Genomic DNA, 22,119 nt, shown 5'->3' with positions numbered 1-22,119 from the left:
TGATTGTTAATGTTGATCAGGGCAGACCCACTGTGGCCTGAATGACATTTTTGTGGCACCTGGAGTCTCTTCCCCCACTTCTTCCAATCCCCCCCCTTTTAAATGCAGAAATATTTAACAGAAAATGCATGTTAATTTATGCAAGTTAGACAGAGAGGGAAGACATGGTTGGAAGAGGACAGAGACTGCTCACCTGTTGTTTGCTGGAGTTCCAACAACGCTTTGATTGTGGAGGTGGCAGATTGAGATTCACCAGAGACATCCTGGTAAATTATGGTAGGGCTGGAGTCTACAGCAATCTCGTGTTCAGACCAGTCCTGGCTCCGGGATGCAATGACATGAACCACAGGCTGGGAATCTGAGACAGAAGATGGCAGCCTCCAGTCAATCTATGTTAGTTTCTTTGATAAGCTACAACCCAAAATTGCAGAGAGGGTGCAATATTTACTAGTCCCTATTTTTCCAGGTTGTCCTCCTATCCTACTACCACTTTCTAGCTGCTTTTTAAATTATTTACCTTACCCCGTAGGGGACTCAAGGCGGCTTACATATATAGCCAACAACTCGATGCCATGTAAAACATACCATCTATCTATCTATCTATCTATCTATCTATCTATCTATCTTATCTATCTATCTATCTTATCTATCTATCTATCTATCTATCTATCTATATGCTCTGTGCGTAATGAGTACCTTAAAAAAAAAAACTTCTGGGCCAAATGACCCCAAATTTGGCAACATAACTCCTCACAATCCAAGGAGTGACCAACACTGAAAAAAACCCACGAAAACACCTTTAAATTCAAAATATTACTATATTAAATAGACTCATAGAATAGAGTTAGAAGGGACTCTACCATAGTATTGCGGGAGAACAGACAGGAAGGAAGGAGAGAAGAAAGGAGGGAGGGAAAAAGGGAAGGAATGTAGGAGGGAAAGGGGGGAAGGAAGGAAAGAGAGAAGGAGGGAGGGAAAGAAGGAAGGAGGGAAGGAAAGAGGGAAGGAAGGAGAGAAGGAAGGAAAGCAAGAGGGACCAAAGGAAGGAAGAATACAAAGTAGAAAGGAAAGAAAAAGGGGAGGAAAGGCAGGAAAGAGGTAAAGAAGGAAGGTAAGAGAAATAAAAAGTGAAAGGAAGGAAACAGGGAGGGAAGAAAGGAGACAAAGGAAGAAGTAGAGGAAGGGGAAGGAAGGAAAGAGTGAAGGAAGGGTGAAACCAAAGAGCAAAAGAAGTAATGAAAAAAGAGTTAGAGAAGGAAGAAAGCCTATACCATCATGGAATTCCATGTACAAATGCAGTACAGTCCCATATCCAGGGAAGCTGAACTCACAATTTCACTTATACACATCCAAAAATTATGTTCACTCAACACATCCTTAGGTCCCCTGGTGCAAACCTATTGTTATGTTTCCAGCAGAGGTTGACCAGTGTCAAGCTGGAGGGCCTAGAAATTGCCTACAAGAGGTGTCCTCTTTAGCCATTTCCTAGATTTTCCAATGTAAAACTATGATATACTTCTATCAGAAGTTATTTATTCCAATAATGTTTGTTATTTTCTACAGTTTTGTGTTTCTACAGTAAATCTAGGAATGCAAATGTGGGGTCATACTTCATGTTGCAATGCAAAGATTTCATGTCCAAAGCAGTATCTACATATTAAGAAAATATTAGATCTGAGGCATGTGATTATAGAGAATGGCTCCTATAACATCGAAGCATAGACATGCATGCAAGAGAACTGAAATGCCTATACCAGTATCATCGTATCTTGATGAACTGGCTTTTATGTATTTCAGTCTATATGTATTTTAATTTATTGTTGATGTACAATGTTTTAGATTGTATTCTTAGCATTGAATCCTTGCTGTTAGCCGGTCTGAGTCCCTCTATGGAGGTAGAGAAGATCGGGATACAAAGGTTTTAAATAAATAAATAAATTATCAGCCCGTATGACTAAGGCAGGGTGACTGATTGTGGCAATCAGTAATCCAGAAAAGCAACTTTTCAAGTTCTGATGTAGTCCAGCTTGCATACTTCAGCCACTATGCTGTTAACTCTACAAAGGACCAGGACTGTGGCGCAGCTGGCTGGGAGTCAGCTGTATTAAGATCACTACTGACCAAAAGGTCATGAGTTCGAAGCCAGCCCAGGTCGGAGTGAGCTTCTGACCAATTCGTGTAGCTTTTTGTCAACCTTTGCAGCCCGAAAGACAGTTGCATCTGTCAAGTTGGAAATTTAGGTACCACTTATGTGGGGAGGCTAATTTAACTAATTTACGAAGCCATAAAAATATCCAGGAAGTATGCAAAAAATCATCAGTGTTACAAATGGGTAGTGAAGCGACAGCTTCCCTGGTGGCCAGGAGCTGGAATGTTAAATAGCCTCCGAATGTCTGTCTATATATGTTGTGTGTCTATGGCATTGAATGTTTGCCATGTATATGTACATTGTAATCCGCCCCGAGTCCCCTGCGGGGTGAGAAGGGCGGAATATAAATACTGCAAATAAATAAATAAATTGGCAACTCAAGGGATAAAAAAGATAAAAAAATAAAAGGAAATGGAAAGGAATTGACATCCTTTAAACTGTAAGCAAATATAGATGAGTGCCTAAGCCTGCTGGAAGACTTAGGTAGTTGTAATCCAAAGGAAGGAGCCTCCGGTAGCACACTGGGTTAAACCCTCGTGCCAGCAGGATTGCTGACTGATAGGTCAGCGGTTCAAATTCAGGGAGAGTGGGTTGAGCTCCTTCTGTCAGCTCCCCATTTGAAGACATGAGAGAAGCCTCCCACAAGAATGGTAAACCATCAAAACATCCAGATGTCCCCTGGGCAACGTCTTCTGACAACAGAAGCGACTTGCAGTTTCTCAAGTTGCTCCTGACATGGAAAAAAAATTCCAAAGGAGCCAGCAAGAAGTAGTAGTTGGAGCACCGGACTATGACTGGAGACCAGAGATTGAATCCCATCTTAGTTATGTAAGCTCACTGGCTAAACCCTGAGTAATTCACACTACCTCAAACTCAGAAGAAGGGACAGGCAAATCCTTTCTGAACCAAATTTGCTAAAAAATTCACATTATGTTTACATTAGGTTTTCCATAAGATAAAAATATCTTTAAGGCACACAACAACAACAACAACAGCAACAACAACAACATCCAATAAAATGATGTTTCTAAGCGCCAATGCAGGAATGGGCAAACTTCAGCCCTCCAGGTGTTTTGGACTTCAACTCCCACAATTCCTAACAGCCTACTGGCTGTTAGGAATTGTGGGAATTGAAGTCCAAAACACCTGGAGGGCTGAAGTTTGCCCATGCCTGCTCCAACACAGTACTCAAAATACATTATCATGAGCAGTGCAGTTCAGGGGCTCAGATCTCTGGAAAATGCCAAGCCACCCCAGTGATAAGGGAAAGCTATACCAATTTAACCTTGGGAGCCTTGCGAGGATTCTGTTGAGGAAGAGCTGCTGTCGGTGTACACCTGGGGCTCTTCTTTCACCTCCGGCAACAAAGCGTTTCCGGCCTCCACCACTCGCGAGGCCTGCTGCAAAGTCTCCGTGACCAGCTGCCTCGTCTGCTCACTTACCACCGTCGCTTGGAAGGTCACCGGTTTTGGTTTGATGAGGACCTAAAGGTCAAGGAAGCAAAATATGTCAATGCATAGATTTCATGACAATATCAGGGTGGAGAGCACAGATTTTACACAATATCCACAATATCAGGGTGGAGAGCACTGATTTTGCCCTTTCTTTTATTAGAAAATCCATTTTGCTTCAAATCTTAAGGAGAATATAATCTAGAACAGTGTTTCTCAATTTGGAGGTCGGGACCCCTGGAGGGTTGTCGCGAAGGGTTTTCCATAGGGGTTCTGTGTGAGAAGTTTGGACAAATTCTATCACTGGGGGGTTCAGAATGCTTTCTGATTGTAGGTGAACTATAAATCCCAGCAACTACAACTCCCAAATTCCACTGCTCTCCCTGCTCTACTTTCAAGGCCCTCCAAATCCACCCATGTCACTATTTCCAGGTAGCCAATAAATAGAGGAAGAAAGCAACCCTGGTCTGGTCATCTTCTCCATCTGCTGCTTGTCTTGTTGCCTGTTGGGGGCAGGCTGATTGTGGACTCCTCTCCCTTCTTCCGGCCACCTCCCACCCCCTCTGTGCCCAACACCCTCTGCCCTGCCCTCCGCTGCCCCTTCTCCCTCTAGGAGATTGTAGGTGAACTATAAATCCCAGCAACTACAACTCCCAAATTCCACTGCTCTCCCTGCTCTACTTTCAAGGCCCTCCAAATCCACCCATGTCACTATTTCCAGGTAGCCAATAAATAGAGGAAGAAAGCAAGACCACCCGATCGGCCGGCAGATGCCTCCGAAGGTCCCTGGGCTCACCTAGGCCCAAGGAAGTGCTTTCTGATTGTAGGTGAACTATAAATCCCAGCAACTACAACTCCCAAATTCCACTGCTCTCCCCGCTCCACTTTCAAGGCCCTCCAAATCCGCCCATGTCACTATTTCCAGGCAGCCAGGAAAGAGAGGAAGGAAGCAAGACCACCCGATACCCGGCAGATGCCTCCAAAGGCCACTGGGCTCACCTAGGCCCAAGGAAGTGCTTCTGGATTACGACTCCCAGCAGCCTTGGACGTGCCTGCTGAGGCATTCTGGGAGTCATAGTTGATAGTGTATATCTCAGCACAGCAAGGCAAGGAAACACATCTCCTTGGTCTAACAGCTAATTTATTACACATTATTTACACTAGAAGCTAAGCAGAACATAAAACTTGCTTCCATCTCAATCGGCAGTCACATCATTCAGAAGAACATGTTGTTATCAACAATTAGTCCACACCTCCTTACATTCCAGAGTACGACACACTAGGCTGCATCCATTGCTCTCCGCACTAAGATTTATGATTCTCTAGGAATGCCGATCTTTTCATGATCCTGTTAACTCTAAGATCTTCCGGGGAGGCCCTCCTCTCGGTCCCACTACCGTCTCAAGTGCAGTTGGACGGGACAAGAGAGAGCACCTTCTCAGTGGTGGCCCTCCATCTCTGGAACGCCCTTCCAAGGGAAATAAGACAGGCCCCATCCCTCCCCTCCTTTTGTAAGAGCTTGAAGACCTGGTGGTTTCAACAAGCCTTTGAAAATGGCCAGTTCTAACTCAGCCCTATATATTGTCAAATACGGCCTTATTCTTCCTACCAATTATCCAGATGATTTCCTCTAGTCGGCCCTGGAATTAACAGCCACAGACCGGTACCTAATATTGTTGTTGCTTTCCATATCATTGTATTTAATTCCCGGGCCCCCTAGAATTTTTGGGCTTGCACAAATCTTGGCCCGGCCTTTTAAATTTTTTAAATTGCCTTGAATAGGCAGGAATACTTTTAATATATGTGTGTTATGGCGACAATTTTTATGCATATTTTGTTTTGTTAATCTTATGGTTATGTTGTTTTTACTTTGTATGTGCTCTGATTTTTACTTGGGAACCACTCTGAGTCCCCTCGGGGAGATAGAGCGGTATATAAATAAAGTTGTTTATTATTATTATTATTATTATTATTATTATTATTATCCCTTTCCACACAGGAATTACACTCGGCACATTGCATTACATAGCATTACATTCTAAACATACAAACACTTAACTTTGAAAACTACATTACACTATTTCAAAACACATCAACAATCCCCCTCAGATTTCAAAGTTACTTAGCAAAAAACAGTTAGAATTGTGTTGGAAGGGGGGTAGTCTTATATGGTGAATATATCCCTAACTCTATATTTTAACTTGAAAAGTTGGGGGTCGTCTTATATGCCCAGTTGTCTTGTACACTGGAAAATATAGTAGCAACACTGCAGAACCAGTACGGTGTACCAGTATGAGTACTGGACAACAAATCTGGAAGTCAAGGTTTGAAACTCACTGGGTGGCTGTGGGCAGATCACACTCCCTCAACTTCAGAAGGTGAAGCTTCTTTGGGCAGGTTTTGCCAAGAAAATCCCATGATATGTTCTCCTTAAGAGCCACTATGCCAGAAATGGATTGGAGCACCCAACAACAACCAAGTAACAGTATCAATGCCCTCAATCTACCCCAGCAGAAGACCAGTGGGCCGTTTCTGCCTCCATCTTTCCTTCTCAACTGTCCTGTGTGTATGAGCTTGTCTTTTAATATTTCAGTAGCACATTGATGTATCTTTCACAAAACATTAAGGCTGTTTTCCCTCTCCATTTCCTCTGAATTGTCTTCACCAACCCAAGTTCATAAGCATATACCTGTGTTTTTCCTTGCTGCCCATACACAATTTTGGTGGGGATGATTTTGGTGGCCGGCTGGACGGCAGACCCAAGTCCTTTGGGTTGCGTGACGATCATTTTGGTGATGGGTCTGCTGGCAGTGAGGATGCCTGGTTTCGCTCCCGCAGGCACGGCTTGGATCGTTTTCTCTCCCTGAGAACAAAGTGTGGAGATTCGCTTTTAAACGAATCCACAGACACAAATAAGTTCCCATTGAAAGCTTTATGTAGTTAGGTTTAATTTCTTGGGGTAATTGAAACCCACTGCTTTATAAACATCTTTCTGATATCCATTTAGAGAACATTATTAAAAACATCATCTATAAAATCATCTTCAGTGAATAAGGTGCACATAAGACATAAATGGACTTTGTGTCCCATCTCCAAAATATCTTATTGTGTACATACTGGTATTCAAAATCTGAAAAAGTCCAAAATCCTAAACATTACTGATCCCAAGTATTTCAGATAAGGGATACTCAATTTGTACTTACAAGAACAAATGGATGTATGGATTACTACCAATGTTTTGGGGCTAATATTTATGGGCTCTTCTTCCAAGACTATCTTATGAAATAGATTTTACAACTTTGCCACACGCAAAGGTAACGCAGTGCAAAGATAGAGTAAATGCTCCATATATATGGCACTCTAGGTTTACTCTCTGGTATCTCCATTTAAAAGGGATCAGGAAGAAAATGATACAACACTGCAGAGCTGCAGCCAATCACAAGTTAGATGCCTTGGCTTCGTAGAAACTGGGGCTGGGATGAGATGTGACTGCTCTGCTTGGAAGCTACGCGGTGGTTTTCTCCACATAATCCACAAAAGAGCCTCAATACAGGGTTGTTGTAGGTTTTTCAGTCATGTTCTAGAAGTATTTAGAAGTATTATCTCCTGACGTTTCGCCTGCATCTATGGCAGGCATCCTCAGAAGTAGTGAGGTCTGCTGGAAACTAGGAAAATTGGGTTTATATATCTGTGGAAAGTCCAGGGTGGGAGAAAGAACTCTAGTCTGTTGAAGCTAGGTGTGAATGTTTCAACTGGCCACTTTGATTAGCATTTGATGGCCTGACACTTTTAAGGTGTCGCTTGTTACCGCCTGGGGGAATCCTTTGTTGAAACCATGAATATGAACAAAATCTGGTTACCAGTATAAAAACAACTCTAAAATTATAACAGTAAATAAAAACAACACTCAAATACAGGGGAACTCCAGACAAGAACCAGGAAGAGCTAATATCCTCTCACCAAAGGATTCCCCCAGGCAGTAACAAGCATTGCTTCTAATACCTCTGCCCAGTTGTGCTGCTCAAATTTATTTATCTATTTATTTTATTTAAGGTACCGTATATACTCAAGTATAAGCCAACCCAAATATAAGCCCAGGCACCTCATTTTACTACAAAAAAATGGAAAACGTATTGACTCAAGAATAAGCCGAGGGTGGGAAATGCAGCAATTACTGGGACATTTCAAAATAAAAATAGATACCAATAAAATTACATTAATTGAGGCATCAGTAGGTGAAATGTTTTTGAATACTTACATAAAACTGTAATTTAAGAACTGTCCAACTCTGATTAAACCATTATTCTAACCTTCTTCAATGTAAATGTGCTTACGTATCCTTCCAATAATAATAAAGTAAAATAATAAATGTAATAAAAATAATAGAAGAAAATAATAAATGTAATAATAACAATAATTAAAGTAAATTAATAAATGTAATACTACTAATAACAGAGTAAAATAATAAATGCAATCATAATAATAAATAGAGAAAAATAATGGAAATGTAATAAATAATAATAATAAGAGTAAAATAATAAATGTAATAATAATAATAATAATAATAATAATAATAGGAACAGAGTAAAATAATAAGCAACCTTGACTCGAGTGTAAGTCTGAGTGGGCTTTTTCAGGCAGAAAAAGGAGCTGAAAAACTCGGCTTATACTCAAGTATATATGGTATGCTGCCAATCTACTTCTGGCAGATAATAAGGGCGAAGGTGATCTACTTGGTAACCTGGACATCAAGGGTAACATGTAGGTAACATCAAAGGTAACATCCAACACTTTGTGTCTTGCCCAGAAACTAGTTCGTTGACATCCAATTGGGGTGATTTTAATAAAGATGTTATATAATCACTCCTAGACACACCAGGAATCAATATTTTTGCACTCTTTGAAGTTTCCAATCTTGGTGCAGAAGTAGCCCAATGTCCAGTGCATGAAAAACCCAAGTATATACTGTATATGCTAATTTTCTCCCACAGAAAGCCTCAATTTAATGTTTCAGGCAATCACAAGCCATGTCCTTGAGACCCACAAAATCATCCTCGCTTACCCCTGCATTTAGCAACGTTGTGACCACATTTTTTCCCGGAAGTCCTTGAATGGTGGTGCCTTTTCCCGTTGTCTTCTGCACGACTATCACATTGGGTTTGGACGTCACAGGGATGGTTGTGATTTTGGTTGTGGTTCCTTGTTTAGAGAAAGGGAAGAGAAGGATAGGAGATGTGATCAGAAAGAAAAGTAAAGTTGCAATCCATTTATGGATCTCACTTAGACATTCTTTTCCCAAATGCCACCCACCCGGGCACAATTTAAGGGAACAGGTGAACACTAGGAACCAAGAAAATTCTCCATGCACAAGAAGTTATGTGCAAGTGTTCTCCAAGGCAGAGAGAGACAAGCTTCTCAAGAATTCCTTATCACAAGGATAGCAGCTAATTCCTTGAAGATTACTAGTGCCTACATTTACAGGGGAATGGCAAAAGAGCATCAAGACATTGGGTTCAGGGGAGATTGTTAGGCCTCTGGACATAGAATAAAACAAATTGATCGGTAACCAGGAGGAAAAGGGGACTAATGAATTTCAAGACAAGGTAGTCCCTTTCTCTCCAGTCAAGCCCAGATTAAAGTTATAGGTCATATGGTTATTTATTTATTTATTTACTTACTTACTTTATTTTTATCCTGCCTTTCTCCTTATAGGGACTCAAGGGGTCTGTCTGGGACAAATTACCGTATATACTCGAGTATAAGCTGAGTTTTTCAGCCCTTTTTTAAGGCTGAAAAAGCCTCCCTCGGCTTATACTCAAATTAAAGTTTTTTATTATTTTACTGTTATTATTATTATTATATTTAATATTTTACCTGAATTATTATCATTACATTTACAGTAGAGTCTCGCTTATCCAACCTTCACTCATCCAATGTTCTGTATTATCCAACGAAGTCTGCCTCCCACCCGGATCCACAGTTGTTTCAATACATTGCAATGTTTTGGTGCTAAATTTGTAAATACAGTGATTACGACATAATGTTACCAAGTACTGATCTACTTTTTATGACAATTTGTTGTAAAACATGATGTTTTGGTGCTTAATTTGACATGTAATAGGCTTTTCCTTCATCTCTCCTTATTATCCAACATTTTCGCTTATCCAACATTCTACACTGAAGATGATTTGCATAAGCAAAACTCTACTGTACATTATTTTACTCTATTATTATCATTCTATAACATTTATTATTTTACTCTATTTATTATTATTATATTTATTATTTTATTCTATTATTATTATTACATTTACATTATTTTACTCTATTTATTATTATTATTACATTTATTATTAATTTTATTATTGTTCTTATTACATTTATTATTTTACTGTATATATAATTATTATTACATTTTTATTTTACTCTGTTATTATTGTTATTATTACAGTTATCATTTTATTCTATTATTATTTTCGTTACATTTATTTTACTCTATTTATTATTAATATTATTAAATTTATTATTTACTTTATTATTGTTGTTATTACATTTATTATTTTACTTTATTATTTTTATTATTTTACTCTATCATTATTAGAAGGATGCGTAAGCACATTTACATTGAAGAAGGTCAGAATAAAAGTTTAATCATAGTTTAACAGTCTTATCTTAAATTACAGTTTTATGTAAATATTCAAAAACATTTAACCTACTGATGCCTCAATTAACGTAATTTTAGTGATTACTATTTTAATTTTGAAATTTACCCATAGCTGCTGCATTTCCCACCCTTGGCTTATACTCGAGTCAATACATTTTCCCAGTTTTTGTGGCAAAATTAGGTGCCTCAGTTTATATTCGGGTCTACTTATACTCTAGTATATATGGTAACCTTCAGAGAAAAACAACGCAAGCAAAACTATAACTGTGTGGAAGGGAGGAAATGGGTGGGTAGATCCTGAAACACTTGTGGGGAGAAGTCATATAAAGGGAGATTGGAGAGGATTGCAAGTTTTGGATACCTTTTTGTTGAAAATAGGTCTTCATCAAGGAGTTACCTTTAAAAAAAAGGAAAAATAAAACCGCTTGGTCTACAAACATTGGCACACGCTTGGCAAGCTGCCAGCTTTTGTTTTGGGAGGGAAAGGGGCTTTTGGACACAAAAATACGGTAAACCATCAGAATTCACTTACTTTAAACTATTAAAAAATGGACTTCATATCCCCACATCACTACAAAGACATTCATCAGTATTTCTACATCCCTAACTTGCCACCATGGAGTCCATGGTTGCAATCCTACACGCCTGCAATATAGTCTCACATTTGATCCATACTTTCAAACCACTGTCACTTGCCATCACACAGCCAAATGACTTATCAGGCATACGTTGCAACGTAAGCATTGTGGGGGGATGTCATAGCCACAAGTGCAAGAAAAGGGGAGAGACTCCGTGCATCAAGCCACTCTGCATCGCTAAGTGCCCATCAGACAGTCTAGGGGTCTCATTTTTTATTCTGACCTCTACATCAGAGACACAGGACACCCCATAAAGTGGAAAAACCACAGATAAATAACATACTTTTGTTCTTTACTTGAGAAAACACCTCTCCAGGAATCTCTAGGACCTTGAAGGCAATTTTATAGTCAACGTCTGCCAGATCTTGAAGCTGCAAGACCATTAAATACTAATCAAGGTGGCCAACTGCAACATTCACACCTGTCTCAAACAGACAAGAGTTCTTTCTCCCACCCTGGACATTCCACAGATATATAAACCCCACTTGCTTAATTTCCAACAGACCTCACAACCTCTGAGGATGCCTGCCATAGATGCAGGCAAAATATCAGGAGAGAATGCTTCTGGAACATGGCCATGCAGCCCAGAAAACTCGCAGCAAGCCATCCATCATGTTGCAAAGGGAGATCAAGTACCAAGACACAAAGGGGTTTTGAACCAGGGACATTCCAGTTCATAGCTTAATCTCTTATCCATCTAAACAAACTATACTTCTCTACTGCTCTCGTAATCGTCCCATACCAGGATTGAAATACTTATATATACAGTAATCCACTTTTGCAGGGGATAGGAGTGAAAGCCCGACCACAAAAATAGGAAAACTGAAAATTTTAGAAAAGGAATTAGATTTTACTTGAGAGAAGGTCATCTAGGGTGACTCTATGGTCAATCTCTGTCAAAAGTTGGCCACAGAAACATGCTGGAGGTTCTAGAAATTCCTAGACAAGTATCTTAGGCATATTTAGGTCCTCCCTATATGGTCAACATCCACCAGAAGATGACTACAGAATCATGCTGAAAAATTTAAGAGAGACTGTATTAATCAAATTCACGAATAATTAGATCCATACAAGTTAAATCCAGAAATGCTGACGGTTGACTGTAGATCCCCGTTTCAAATTGTCAACGGATTGAAAAGATGGTATGACTTTACGGTGGCCTTCTAGGCCTTGCTGGATTGCAACTCCATCCATTCTACTGTTGGATCTGATATCTACAACTGCTAGGACTTGTGGTTCAACATCTGAAGAACTAGTGAACTCATATCCTTATAGTAATGGAATGGGAGCAGCAGTGGACAGCAGAACAAGAGCCATTCATTCAACTACCTCTTACTACACTTGTTTTTGAGAGAAAATGCAGTGTCTACCTACCAGAAACTATGTTGCTACTGATTATTTTGCCCCCCAATGTGGCCAGGGACTTGGGGACGACTGTGATGATGCTGCCGCTGGTAGTTTTTACATAAGTGGCAGCCCCTGGAGTGCCTGTCATGCGCGTCCCGATGGATGGGCTGACCGTTGGACGAGTGTAGGTTGCCTGGGTCCCTGATGGGGAAGAGGAAAAGAGAGCAGACCTCAGTGGAACAAATAATAGAACACCAGTGCAGAAAATCATCAGTGGGATATCAGAAAAACATATCACAAAACAGAAGTTCTGGCAGTGTTTGGAAAAATCAATTTCTACAGTCAGTAGCTTATTTATTTCTCGTGTCAGGGCAACCAGTCAATTATATTACATTTCTAACAGAACAAAGCAAACAAACAGACAAAGTACAACATTTGTGAGTTTCGTAGTTGATTAAATTTATTTATTTTTATTTGCTTTATTTCTATACCGCATTTTTCAGCCCAAACAGGCTACTCAATGCGGTTTATGTCCTTTCATAGAATCATAGAATCAAAGAGTTGGAAGAGACCTCATGGGCCATCCAGTCCAACCCCCTGCCAAGAAGCAGGAATATTGCATTCAAATCACCCCTGACAAATGGCCATCCAGCCTCTGCTTAAAAGCTTCCAAAGAAGGAGCCTCCACCACACTCTGGGGCAGAGAGTTCCACTGCTGAACGGCTCTCACAGTCAGGAAGTTCTTCCTAATGTTCAGATGGAATCTCCTCTCTTGTAGTTTGAAGCCATTGTTCCGCGTCCTAGTCTCCAAGGAAGCAGAAAACAAGCTTGCTCCCTCCTCCCTGTGGCTTCCTCTCACATATTTATACATGGCTATCATATCTCCTCTCAGCCTTCTCTTCTTCAGGCTAAACATGCCCAGTTCCCTAAGCCGCTCCTCATAGGGCTTGTTCTCCAGACCCTTGATCATTTTAGTCGCCCTCCTCTGGACACATTCCAGCTTGTCAATATCTCTCTTGAATTGTGGTGCCCAGAATTGGACACAGTATTCCAGATGTGGTCTAACCAAAGCAGAATAGGGGGGTAGCATTACTTCCTTAGATCTAGACACTAGGCTCCTATTGATGCAGGCCAAAATCCCATTGGCTTTTTTTGCTGCCACATCACATTGTTGGCTCATGTTTAACTTGTTGTCCACGAGGACTCCAAGATCTTTTTCACACGTACTGCTCTCGAGCCAGGCATCCCCCATTCTGTATCTTTGCATTTCATTTTTTCTGCCAAAGTGGAGTATCTTGCATTTGTCACTGTTGAACTTCATTTTGTTAGTTTTGGCCCATCTCTCTAATCTGTCAATATCGTTTTGAATTCTGCTCCTGTCCTCTGGACTATTGGCTCTCCCTCCCAATTTGGTGTCGTCTGCAAACTTGATGATCATGCCTTCTAGCCCTTCGTCTAAGTCATTAATAAAGATGTTGAACAGGACCGGGCCCAGGAGGGAACCCTGCGGCACTCCGCTCGTCACTTCTTTCCAAGATGAAGAGGAAGCATTAGTGAGCACTCTCTGTGTTCGTCCACTTAACCAATTCCAGATCCACCTCACCGTAGTTTTGCCGAGCCCACATTGGACTAGTTTCCTTGCCAGAAGGTCATGGGGGACCTTGTCGAAGGCCTTACTGAAATCCAGGTACGCTACATCCACGGCATTCCCCGCATCTACCCAGCTTGTAGCTCTATCGAAGAAAGAGATCAGATTAGTCTGGCATGACTTGTTTTTGATAAATCCATGTTGACTATTAGCGATGACTGCATTTGTTTCTAAGTGTTTGCAGACCGCTTCCTTAACAATCTTTTCCAGAATCTTGCCCGGTATCGACGTGAGGCTGACCGGACGGTAGTTGTTTGGGTCATCCTTTTTTCCCTTCTTGAAGATTGGGACCACATTGGCCCTCCTCCAATCTGCTGGAACTTCTCCCGTTCTCCAAGAACTCTCAAAGATGGTTGCCAATGGTTCCGAAATGACTTCCGCTAGTTCCTTCAGTACTCTTGGGTGTAGTTGGTCTGGCCCTGGGGACTTGAACTCATTAAGAGCGGCCAGGTATTCCTGGACGACTTCTTTCCAAATTTGGGGTTGGATGTCCTCCAATCCCTCATCCACTCCATCTTGCTGAGGTTGAAGACTCTCTTTTTGTGAGAAGACCGAGGCAAAGAAGGCATTAAGTAGTTCTGCCTTTTCCCTGTCCCCTGTCAGCATTGCCCCATCTTCTCCTCGAAGAGGTCCTATCGCCTCCTTGTTTTTCCTTTTTCTACTGACATAAGAATAGAAGCCCTTTTTATTGTTTTTAATGTCCCTGGCAAGTCTGAGCTCGTTTTTTGCTTTAGCTTTGCGGACCTTTTCCCTACAGGTGTTGGCTATTTGTTTGAATTCTTCTTTGGTGATTTCTCCCTTTTTCCACTTCTTGTGCATGTCTCTTTTGTGTCTTAGCACAGTTAGAAGTTCTTTGGACATCCATTCTGGCTTCTTTGCACTTGTCCTATTTTTTCTCTTTGTTGGCACGGTTTGCAATTGCGCCTTGAGTATTTCACTCTTGAGAAATTCCCATCCATCCGTAACTCCCTTGTCTTTTAGTATCTGTGTCCACGGAATGCTGCTCAGCGTTTCCTTCATTTTTTGGAAATCAGCTCTCCTAAAGTCCAAAATGCGGGTTTGACTTGTCTTAGTTTTGGCCTTCCTTTGTACCTCAAATTGCAGGAGCACATGGTCACTTGCCCCTAAGGATCCTACCACTTCGACCGCATCGATCAGGTCCTCCGCATTTGTTAGGATGAGATCAAGAGTAGCCAATCCCCTTGTTGCCTCTTCTACCTTCTGGACCATGAAATTGTCTGCAAGGCAAGCGAGGAATTTGTTGGACCTTGTACTCTTGGCCGAGTTTGTTTTCCAGCAAATATCGGGATAGTTGAAATCGCCCATGACTACTACATCTCTTTTCTGTGCCTGTTTGGTCAACTGTTGGCAGAAGACTTCATCAAGATCTTTCTCCTGGCTTGGGGGTCTGTAGTAGACGCCTACAACGACATCTTTTTGAGTCCCAGTTCCCTTGATTCTTATCCAGATGATTTCAAGCTGTTTTCAAGCTGATTTCAAGCTGTTTCCCAGATTGCTGTCTTGAATTTCTTCTGCAGCATAAGAGTTTTTGACATATAAGGCTACTCCGCCTCCTCTCCCCTTTGTTCGGTTTCTGTGAAAGAGGTTATACCCCTCGATATCTACATTCCAGCGATAGGAGTCATCCCACCAGGTTTCAGTGATGGCTATGATATCATATTTGTGGTGTAGTGCTAGAAGTTGGAGTTCGTCTTGTTTATTTCCCATGCTCTGTGCATTAGTGTAAAGACATGTGAGCCCCTGGGATCTTCCCTTGAGCTGTTTAATTGGGATTATTGTGCTTTTTGGTACTTTGACCAATATCTGGTCACTTGGAGTGCTTCTGGTGATGCTAGAAGGTCCTCCATTGTGCATGTGGCAGGGCTCATGTTGCATTGTAGCAGGTGGTCAGTAGTTTGCTCTTCTCCGCACTCGCATGTCGAGGATTCCACTTTGCAGCCCCATTTCTGAAGGTTGGCTCTGCATCCTGTGGTGCCAGAACGCAGTCTGTTCAGCGCCTTCCAAGTCGCCCAATTTTCTGTGTGCCCAGGGGGGAGTCTCTCATTTGGTATCAGCCATTGGTTGAGGTTCTGGGTTTGAGCCTGCCACTTTTGGACTCTCTCTTGCTGAGGTGTTCCAGCGAGTGTCTCTATAGATCTTAGAAGACTATGTCTAGATTTAAGTTGTTGACGTGCTGGCTGATGCCCAAACAGAGGATGAGCTGGAGAAGTCTCTGTCTTGGGCCTTTCACTATTGGCTGCTATTTCGTGGCGGATGTCAGGTGGTGCAATACCGGCTAAACAGTGTAATTTCTTCAGTGGTGTAGGGCGCAGACACCCCGTGATAATGTGGCATGTCTCATTAAGAGCCACATCCACCGTTTTAGCGTGGTGAGATGTGTTCCACACTGGGCATGCATACTCAGCAGCAGAGTAGCACAGCACAAGGGCAGATGTCTTCACTGTATCACTGTATTCACTGTAGCAAAATAATATGGCTGCACTATATACAAGAGCAAGGTTTCCACAACACAAAGTCTTTTATACTTCCTTCTTTGCTTCCACGCTGGGCTTCTTTCTCATGCAGGTAAAAGGCTCCACGGAGTCTCTTCTCACACTAAACTTACACAGGAACTTCACACAATAGCCTTTTACACATAGCAGCCTTCACACTGGAGCTTTACACACAAAGCCTTCAACCTGGTGATTCTATCACTGAAGCTGTCTCACACCAGGCCTCTCACACACTGAGGCCGACTAACTCTGAGGCCTACCTCACGCTGAGGCTTACTAACACTGAGGTTTACCTCACATTGAAGCCTTTTCATACTGAGGGCAACTAACACTGAGGCGTATTAAGCTACAGACACTCCTTATATTGATCTACAGCTTCTACTGAGTCATTGCATCCCTTTAACCCTTTCAGTGCTTGACTCACATTTTTGTAATTAAAAACACCTAGTTAATTTCTAATATTTCTGACAATAACTAGAAGGTAACACATAAAACCCCATGTACTCTCCATCTTGCTAACTCAGCGGAATTTGTACTTGCAGTTGAGGGCACTTAACCTGGAGTTACCCTTAAAGAAAGGTAGTAAGGAATTCAAGCAGATCAAGCGAAGAGATCCTGTGTATTTCATGACCTCTGATATCTTACAGCAGCAGGAAAAAGGCACTTACCAGCAGGGGCTGTGACCAGTTTGGTCGTCATGATGGTCCCATTACTGCTCACCACCATAATAGGTGAATTGCTACTGCTGGGCAAGGTCGCCGTGACGGGCTTGGGCAGGATTTTGCTGGGCTGAACTTGCTGGGTTATTATTTTGACACCTAGGAAAGAAATTTCCAACAAGAGGTCCATGTTTTTAAGTAGCAGGAGAAAGCCTCCTCTGCTCCCAGGCCTATGTAGTAAAAGGACCATAACAGCTTTTACCAAACTCACCATCTTCCACCTATAAAAAACACAATCTTTTTTCCAGGAATCATCATGCATCGATGTGCGCCTCTCAAAATTGATGCAACTGTGAACCTGTGTTATTGAAAAGATCTCTCTGGACTCTAGCTCTGAAATCCTACAATCAGTTCTGATGGAAACTAAGGAAGAGGACATCCTTCTCTGTCACCCATCAACTGAAGGGTTTGTTTACCCATCACTGTGGATGAGCATACTGAAGGAAAGAAAATGAGACATAGCTTTTTTGTCTAGCAATTTAAGCGAGGGCCACGACCACAACTTCTGACAGGACCTCACAACCTCTGAGGATGCTTGCCATATATGCAGGCGAAATGTCAGGAGAGAATGCCTCTAGAACATGGCTATATAGCCCGAAAAAACCTACAACAACCCAGGAATCACAGAATTATAGAGTTGGAAGAGACCTTGTGGGCCAACCAGTCCAACTCCCCGCCAAGAAGCAAGAAACTTGCATTCAAAGCACCACTGACAGATGGCCATCCAGCCTCTACTTAAAAGCTTCCTAAGAAGGAGCCTCCACCACAGTCCAGTGCAGAGAGTTCCACTGCTGAACAGCTCTCACTGTTAGGAAGTTTTTTCTAATGTTCAGGTGGAATATCCTTTCTTGTAGTTTGAACCCATTGTTCCATGTCCAAGTCTCCAGGGCAGCAGAAAAAAGCCTGCTCCCTCCACCCTATGACTTCCCCTCACATATTTATATATGGCCCTCATCATGTCCCCTCTCAGCCTTCTCTTCTGCAGGCTAAACATGCCCAGCTCTTGAGGCCACTCCTCACAGGGCTTGTTCTCCAGACCCTTGATCATTTTAGTCGCCATCCTCTGGACACATTCCAGCTTAGAGCCAACCTCTCCCTTCAATTGCGGTGCCCAGAATTGAACACAGTGTGATTCCGGGGGTGATCTGGCAAAGTCGGAATAGAGGGGTAGCATGGCTTCCCTGGATCTAGGCACTAGACTCCTATTGATGCAGGCCAAAATCCCATTGACTTTTTTTTGCCACCGCATGACATTGTTGGCTCCTCTGGACACATTCGAGCTTGTCAACATCTCCCTTCAATTGTGGTGCCCAGAACTGGACACAGGGCGATTTCAGGTGTGGTCTGACTAAGCCAGAATAAAGGGGTGGCATGACTCCCTAGAGCAGGGGTCCTCAAACTTTTTAAACAGAAGGCCAGGACACAGTCCCTCAAATTGTTGGAGGGCCAGATTATAATTTGAAAAAAACATGAATGAATTCCTATGCACACTGCACATATATTTTTGTAGTGCAAAAAAACACTTAAAAACAATACATGAATTAGAATGAAGAACAATTTCAACAAATATAAAATTATTAGGGAAGTGTGGGGCTACTTTAACTAAATTAACTAATTTATGAGGCCATAAAAAAAGACTCCAGCAAAGCACTCCAGCAAAAAAGCATGCGGGGAATGCGGAAGTACTTCATCAGTGTTGCAGATTGACAATGAAAGCGACAGCTTCCCTGGCGGCCAGAAAAAGTCAAATAGCCTCTGTCTATGTCTGTATATGTTGTATGTCAAAAATTGGCATTGAATGTTTGCCATATATGTGTACACTGTAATCCACCCTGAGTCCCCTGCGGGGTGAGAAGGGCGGAATATAAATGCTGTAAATAAATAAATAAATTTTGGCTGATGAGATAGGCTTATTTTTGTTGTGTGCTTTCAAGTCATTTCAGACTTAGGTTGACCTTGAGCGAGGGCTGGGCAAATGAACTTGGAGGGCCTCATCCGGCCCCCGGGCCATAGTTTGATGACCCCTGCCCTAGAGCATTTCTTAATGATAAAGAACATAAAGTAACAATCTTGTCGATCCACCCTTTTTACTTGTCTGTTTGTCCTATTGAGGGTTATTGTCCCCTGCACTTCCCCAACACTGAGCTCAGCCTTTTCAAGTACCCATTTAGAAGTACCTGATTCCTGCTTGATCTGGATGGTGGGCTTAATGCCTTGTGGGAGGGGAGACTGCTGTGGGGTTGAGGGCTGTGGCTGCGGCTGCGGCTGCTGCTGCAGAGGGGCTGGGGGCTGTGGCTGTGCGGCAGGCGAGGCCGGAGGTAGCTGCTGCTGAGCCTGTTGCTGTAGCTGCTGTTTGGGGGACGGCTGCGGCTGTGCTAGCTGCTGTTGCCTGGGAAACTGTGCTAATATCTGGGTTGGTGTGGCCACCAGGCTCTTGGGGGAAGGAAGCCGAGCCGATGCCACTTTGATAGCCGACGTGCAGACACCTGAAAGGGAGAAACCAGGAAAATCAGTCTTCTTCAAGGGGATGACTAGTACTCTATAAAATCAAAGGCCTTCCATAGAAGATGATGTAAATATGTGGCCTTTCAGCTGGCAGAGACCCCAAAGGCCATTCAGTCCAACTCCATTCTGCTATGCAGGAATGAACAGCTGACAACTCACCCTGTGCTACTGTGGACATAACCACCGATGGCGTTGAAGATACCACAGTGGTCACGGCCACCGTGCTGGGAGTGGAGGAAAGGGTAGAACAGGTCCCGGTGGCGGCACTGGTGGTGGTATTGGTGCTGCTGCTAACCAGAGATGACTGGGAAGCTGTTATGACCACAGGCTGCTTCTGGGTGGTGGAAGTGATGACAGACGTGGGGACAAGTTTGGTGACGGCAGCATAGTTGTGGGACTTGGAGAGGATGTTGGGGACAAAGGTTGAACTGGGAGAGGTGGTTACAATGATTACCTGAAAAAGGAACAATAAAAGCATTTGTTTATCACACTTGGGGAATACAGTAGTGCTCAATACTACACCACCTTTGTCACTGTTTCTAAGGACCCGCTCCAAAATGGACCACAACTATTCACACCACCCGAATGAGGACAATGCTGACTCATGAAGCACTGCTCTTATTTCCAAGTCGTTTTGTTGCAGCACTGTCACATGGCTAGCCCCATATGACACCATTCTCTCAGCTGCATTTTTAAAATATCTGCGTGTGAGCCCCCTTGCATTCGAAACTGGCAGACAATGGGACATAAGCACAAATAAACATGTTGAAGGCTTTCATGACCAAAATCACTGGGTTGCTGTGAGTTTTCCGAGCTGTATGGCCATGTTCTAGAAGCATTCTCTACTGACGTTTCACCCACATCTGTGGCAGGCATCCTCAGAGGCTGTGAGATCTGTTGGAAATTAGGCAAGTGGGATTTCTATATCTGTGGAAGGTCCTGGATGGGAGAATCAACTCTTGTCAGACTACAGAGAGGAGCCGCTGAAATCCACAAGAAGCATGTGGACAATTTTTTTTTTCGTGCTTGGCAGGGACGAGAGACAGGGCCTTCTCAGTGGTGGCCCCTCGGCTGTAGAACGCCCTGCCTGCTGATATCAGATCGCCCCCTCCCTGCTGGTGTTTCGGTTTTTAATTGCCCTATACTTGTCTCGTGATGTTTTGTATCGATGTTGTTCACCACTTTGAGTCACCTGAGAGCTGAGAAAAGCGGTATATAAATAAAGTAAATAAATACATAAAATAAATTTTAACAGAAAGGAGGAAATCATGAAAATGAACAAGATCTGGCTACCGGTATTTTAAAAAAGCCTCTAAATTCAGGACAGTAAATAAAGAGCAACATCCAAAAAGCAGAGGAATTCCAGACAAGAATCAATCAGGGCCAGCTAACACTTCCCACAAAGGATCCCAGGCAGGATGCAGCCAGTCTTTGAAGTTGCAAGGCTATTCAATGCTAATCAAGCTGGTGAATTGCAACATTCACACTTGCCTCGAGCAGATAATAGTTCTCCCTCCCACCCTTGACATTCCACAGATACATAAACCTCATTTGCCTAGTTTCCAACAGACCTCACAATCTCTAAGGATTCCTGCCACAGATGTGGGCAAAACACCAAGAGAATGTCTCTGGAACATGGCCATACAGCCTGGAAAACTCAGAAATAATATTATAATAAATAATAAAGCAACTGATAAATAAACGAATTCCTAAAACAGTAAGGGAAAACCTATGGCCTCTCAAATACTGGTGGAGTCCAAATCCCTCAAACTTTGGCACTGCCACAACCTCCTCAATATCAAGACACACAACTTTTATCTTAATAGTTTACAGAAAGCGGAAGAGCTCAGCTGTACAAAGGAGTAAGAATGCAATGGAGAGCAATCCCCACATAACCCAACCTTCTGGGTGGTTGTGTTGGTTGTCTGTGTCGATGGCTTGGTGAAAGTGATCTTCACAGGGGACATGTGGGGCGGCAAGGAATTGGCAATGCTCTGCATGATGCTGCTCATCTTGGGGCTGCCGCTGACAGGCACCGTGATGGTCTTGGTGACAGGTGTGGCAGCCTTCGGGACCTCTTTCAGGAGGACGGGAGAGGAGCTCGAGGAGTTGGTGCGGCGCCTCTTGCGGGGCTTCTCGTCGTCGTCTGAGCAGCTCACGCCTGCGATGGGACATCCATACACACACAAGTTAGTGTTGCCACACAGATGCATCACCCTTGGAAAAAGTCACTGCTGTGCTACCCTAATGTTGTTCTTCTATGTTGCTATTTTCTAAATACAGTGACCTTAAACCCACTGCATGGCATTTTTTGAGGGGCAAGATCCATTTTGAGAATGTTTGCCATTATCTTCCTCCCAAGCCGAGATATTACTACTCAACTGAGGGTTTCAGAGCCAAGTAGGGATTTAAATCCTCATCTCCAAAACTCCTAGTCTAAAACTGAAATCACTACACCAGTGATGGGCAACTTTTTGCGGTTGGT

General features: G+C 42.6%; 1 protein-coding gene across 3 annotated transcripts in view; it reads right to left on the bottom strand.

The window, feature by feature from the left end:
- Positions 1-22,119, bottom strand: part of EMSY (EMSY transcriptional repressor, BRCA2 interacting) — a 68,219-nt gene that overhangs the window by 22,142 nt on the left and 23,958 nt on the right. For 2 of the 3 annotated variants that reach the window (XR_010909618.1, XM_060771243.2), the window contains exons 7-16: positions 21,536-21,795; positions 19,794-20,088; positions 19,307-19,615; positions 17,079-17,228; positions 12,277-12,450; positions 10,626-10,661; positions 8,663-8,799; positions 6,290-6,487; positions 3,435-3,633; positions 194-358 (exon numbers count right to left, since the gene is read on the bottom strand). Coding sequence is in view for 2 of the 3 variants with exons in the window: in XM_060771243.2 (XP_060627226.2) it covers positions 194-358; positions 3,435-3,633; positions 6,290-6,487; positions 8,663-8,799; positions 10,626-10,661; positions 12,277-12,450; positions 17,079-17,228; positions 19,307-19,615; positions 19,794-20,088; positions 21,536-21,795 (1,923 nt within the window). In the remaining variant the exon portion in view is untranslated. The remainder of the gene's footprint in view (positions 1-193; positions 359-3,434; positions 3,634-6,289; positions 6,488-8,662; positions 8,800-10,625; positions 10,662-12,276; positions 12,451-17,078; positions 17,229-19,306; positions 19,616-19,793; positions 20,089-21,535; positions 21,796-22,119) is intronic. The other variant, XM_060771244.2, reaches the window with a different exon arrangement.

Source organism: Anolis sagrei, chromosome 3 (assembly GCF_037176765.1).
Source record: "Anolis sagrei isolate rAnoSag1 chromosome 3, rAnoSag1.mat, whole genome shotgun sequence".
In the NCBI taxonomy this organism is placed as follows: Eukaryota; Metazoa; Chordata; class Lepidosauria; order Squamata; family Dactyloidae; genus Anolis; species Anolis sagrei.
This window is presented reverse-complemented; position numbering and strand designations above follow the sequence as displayed.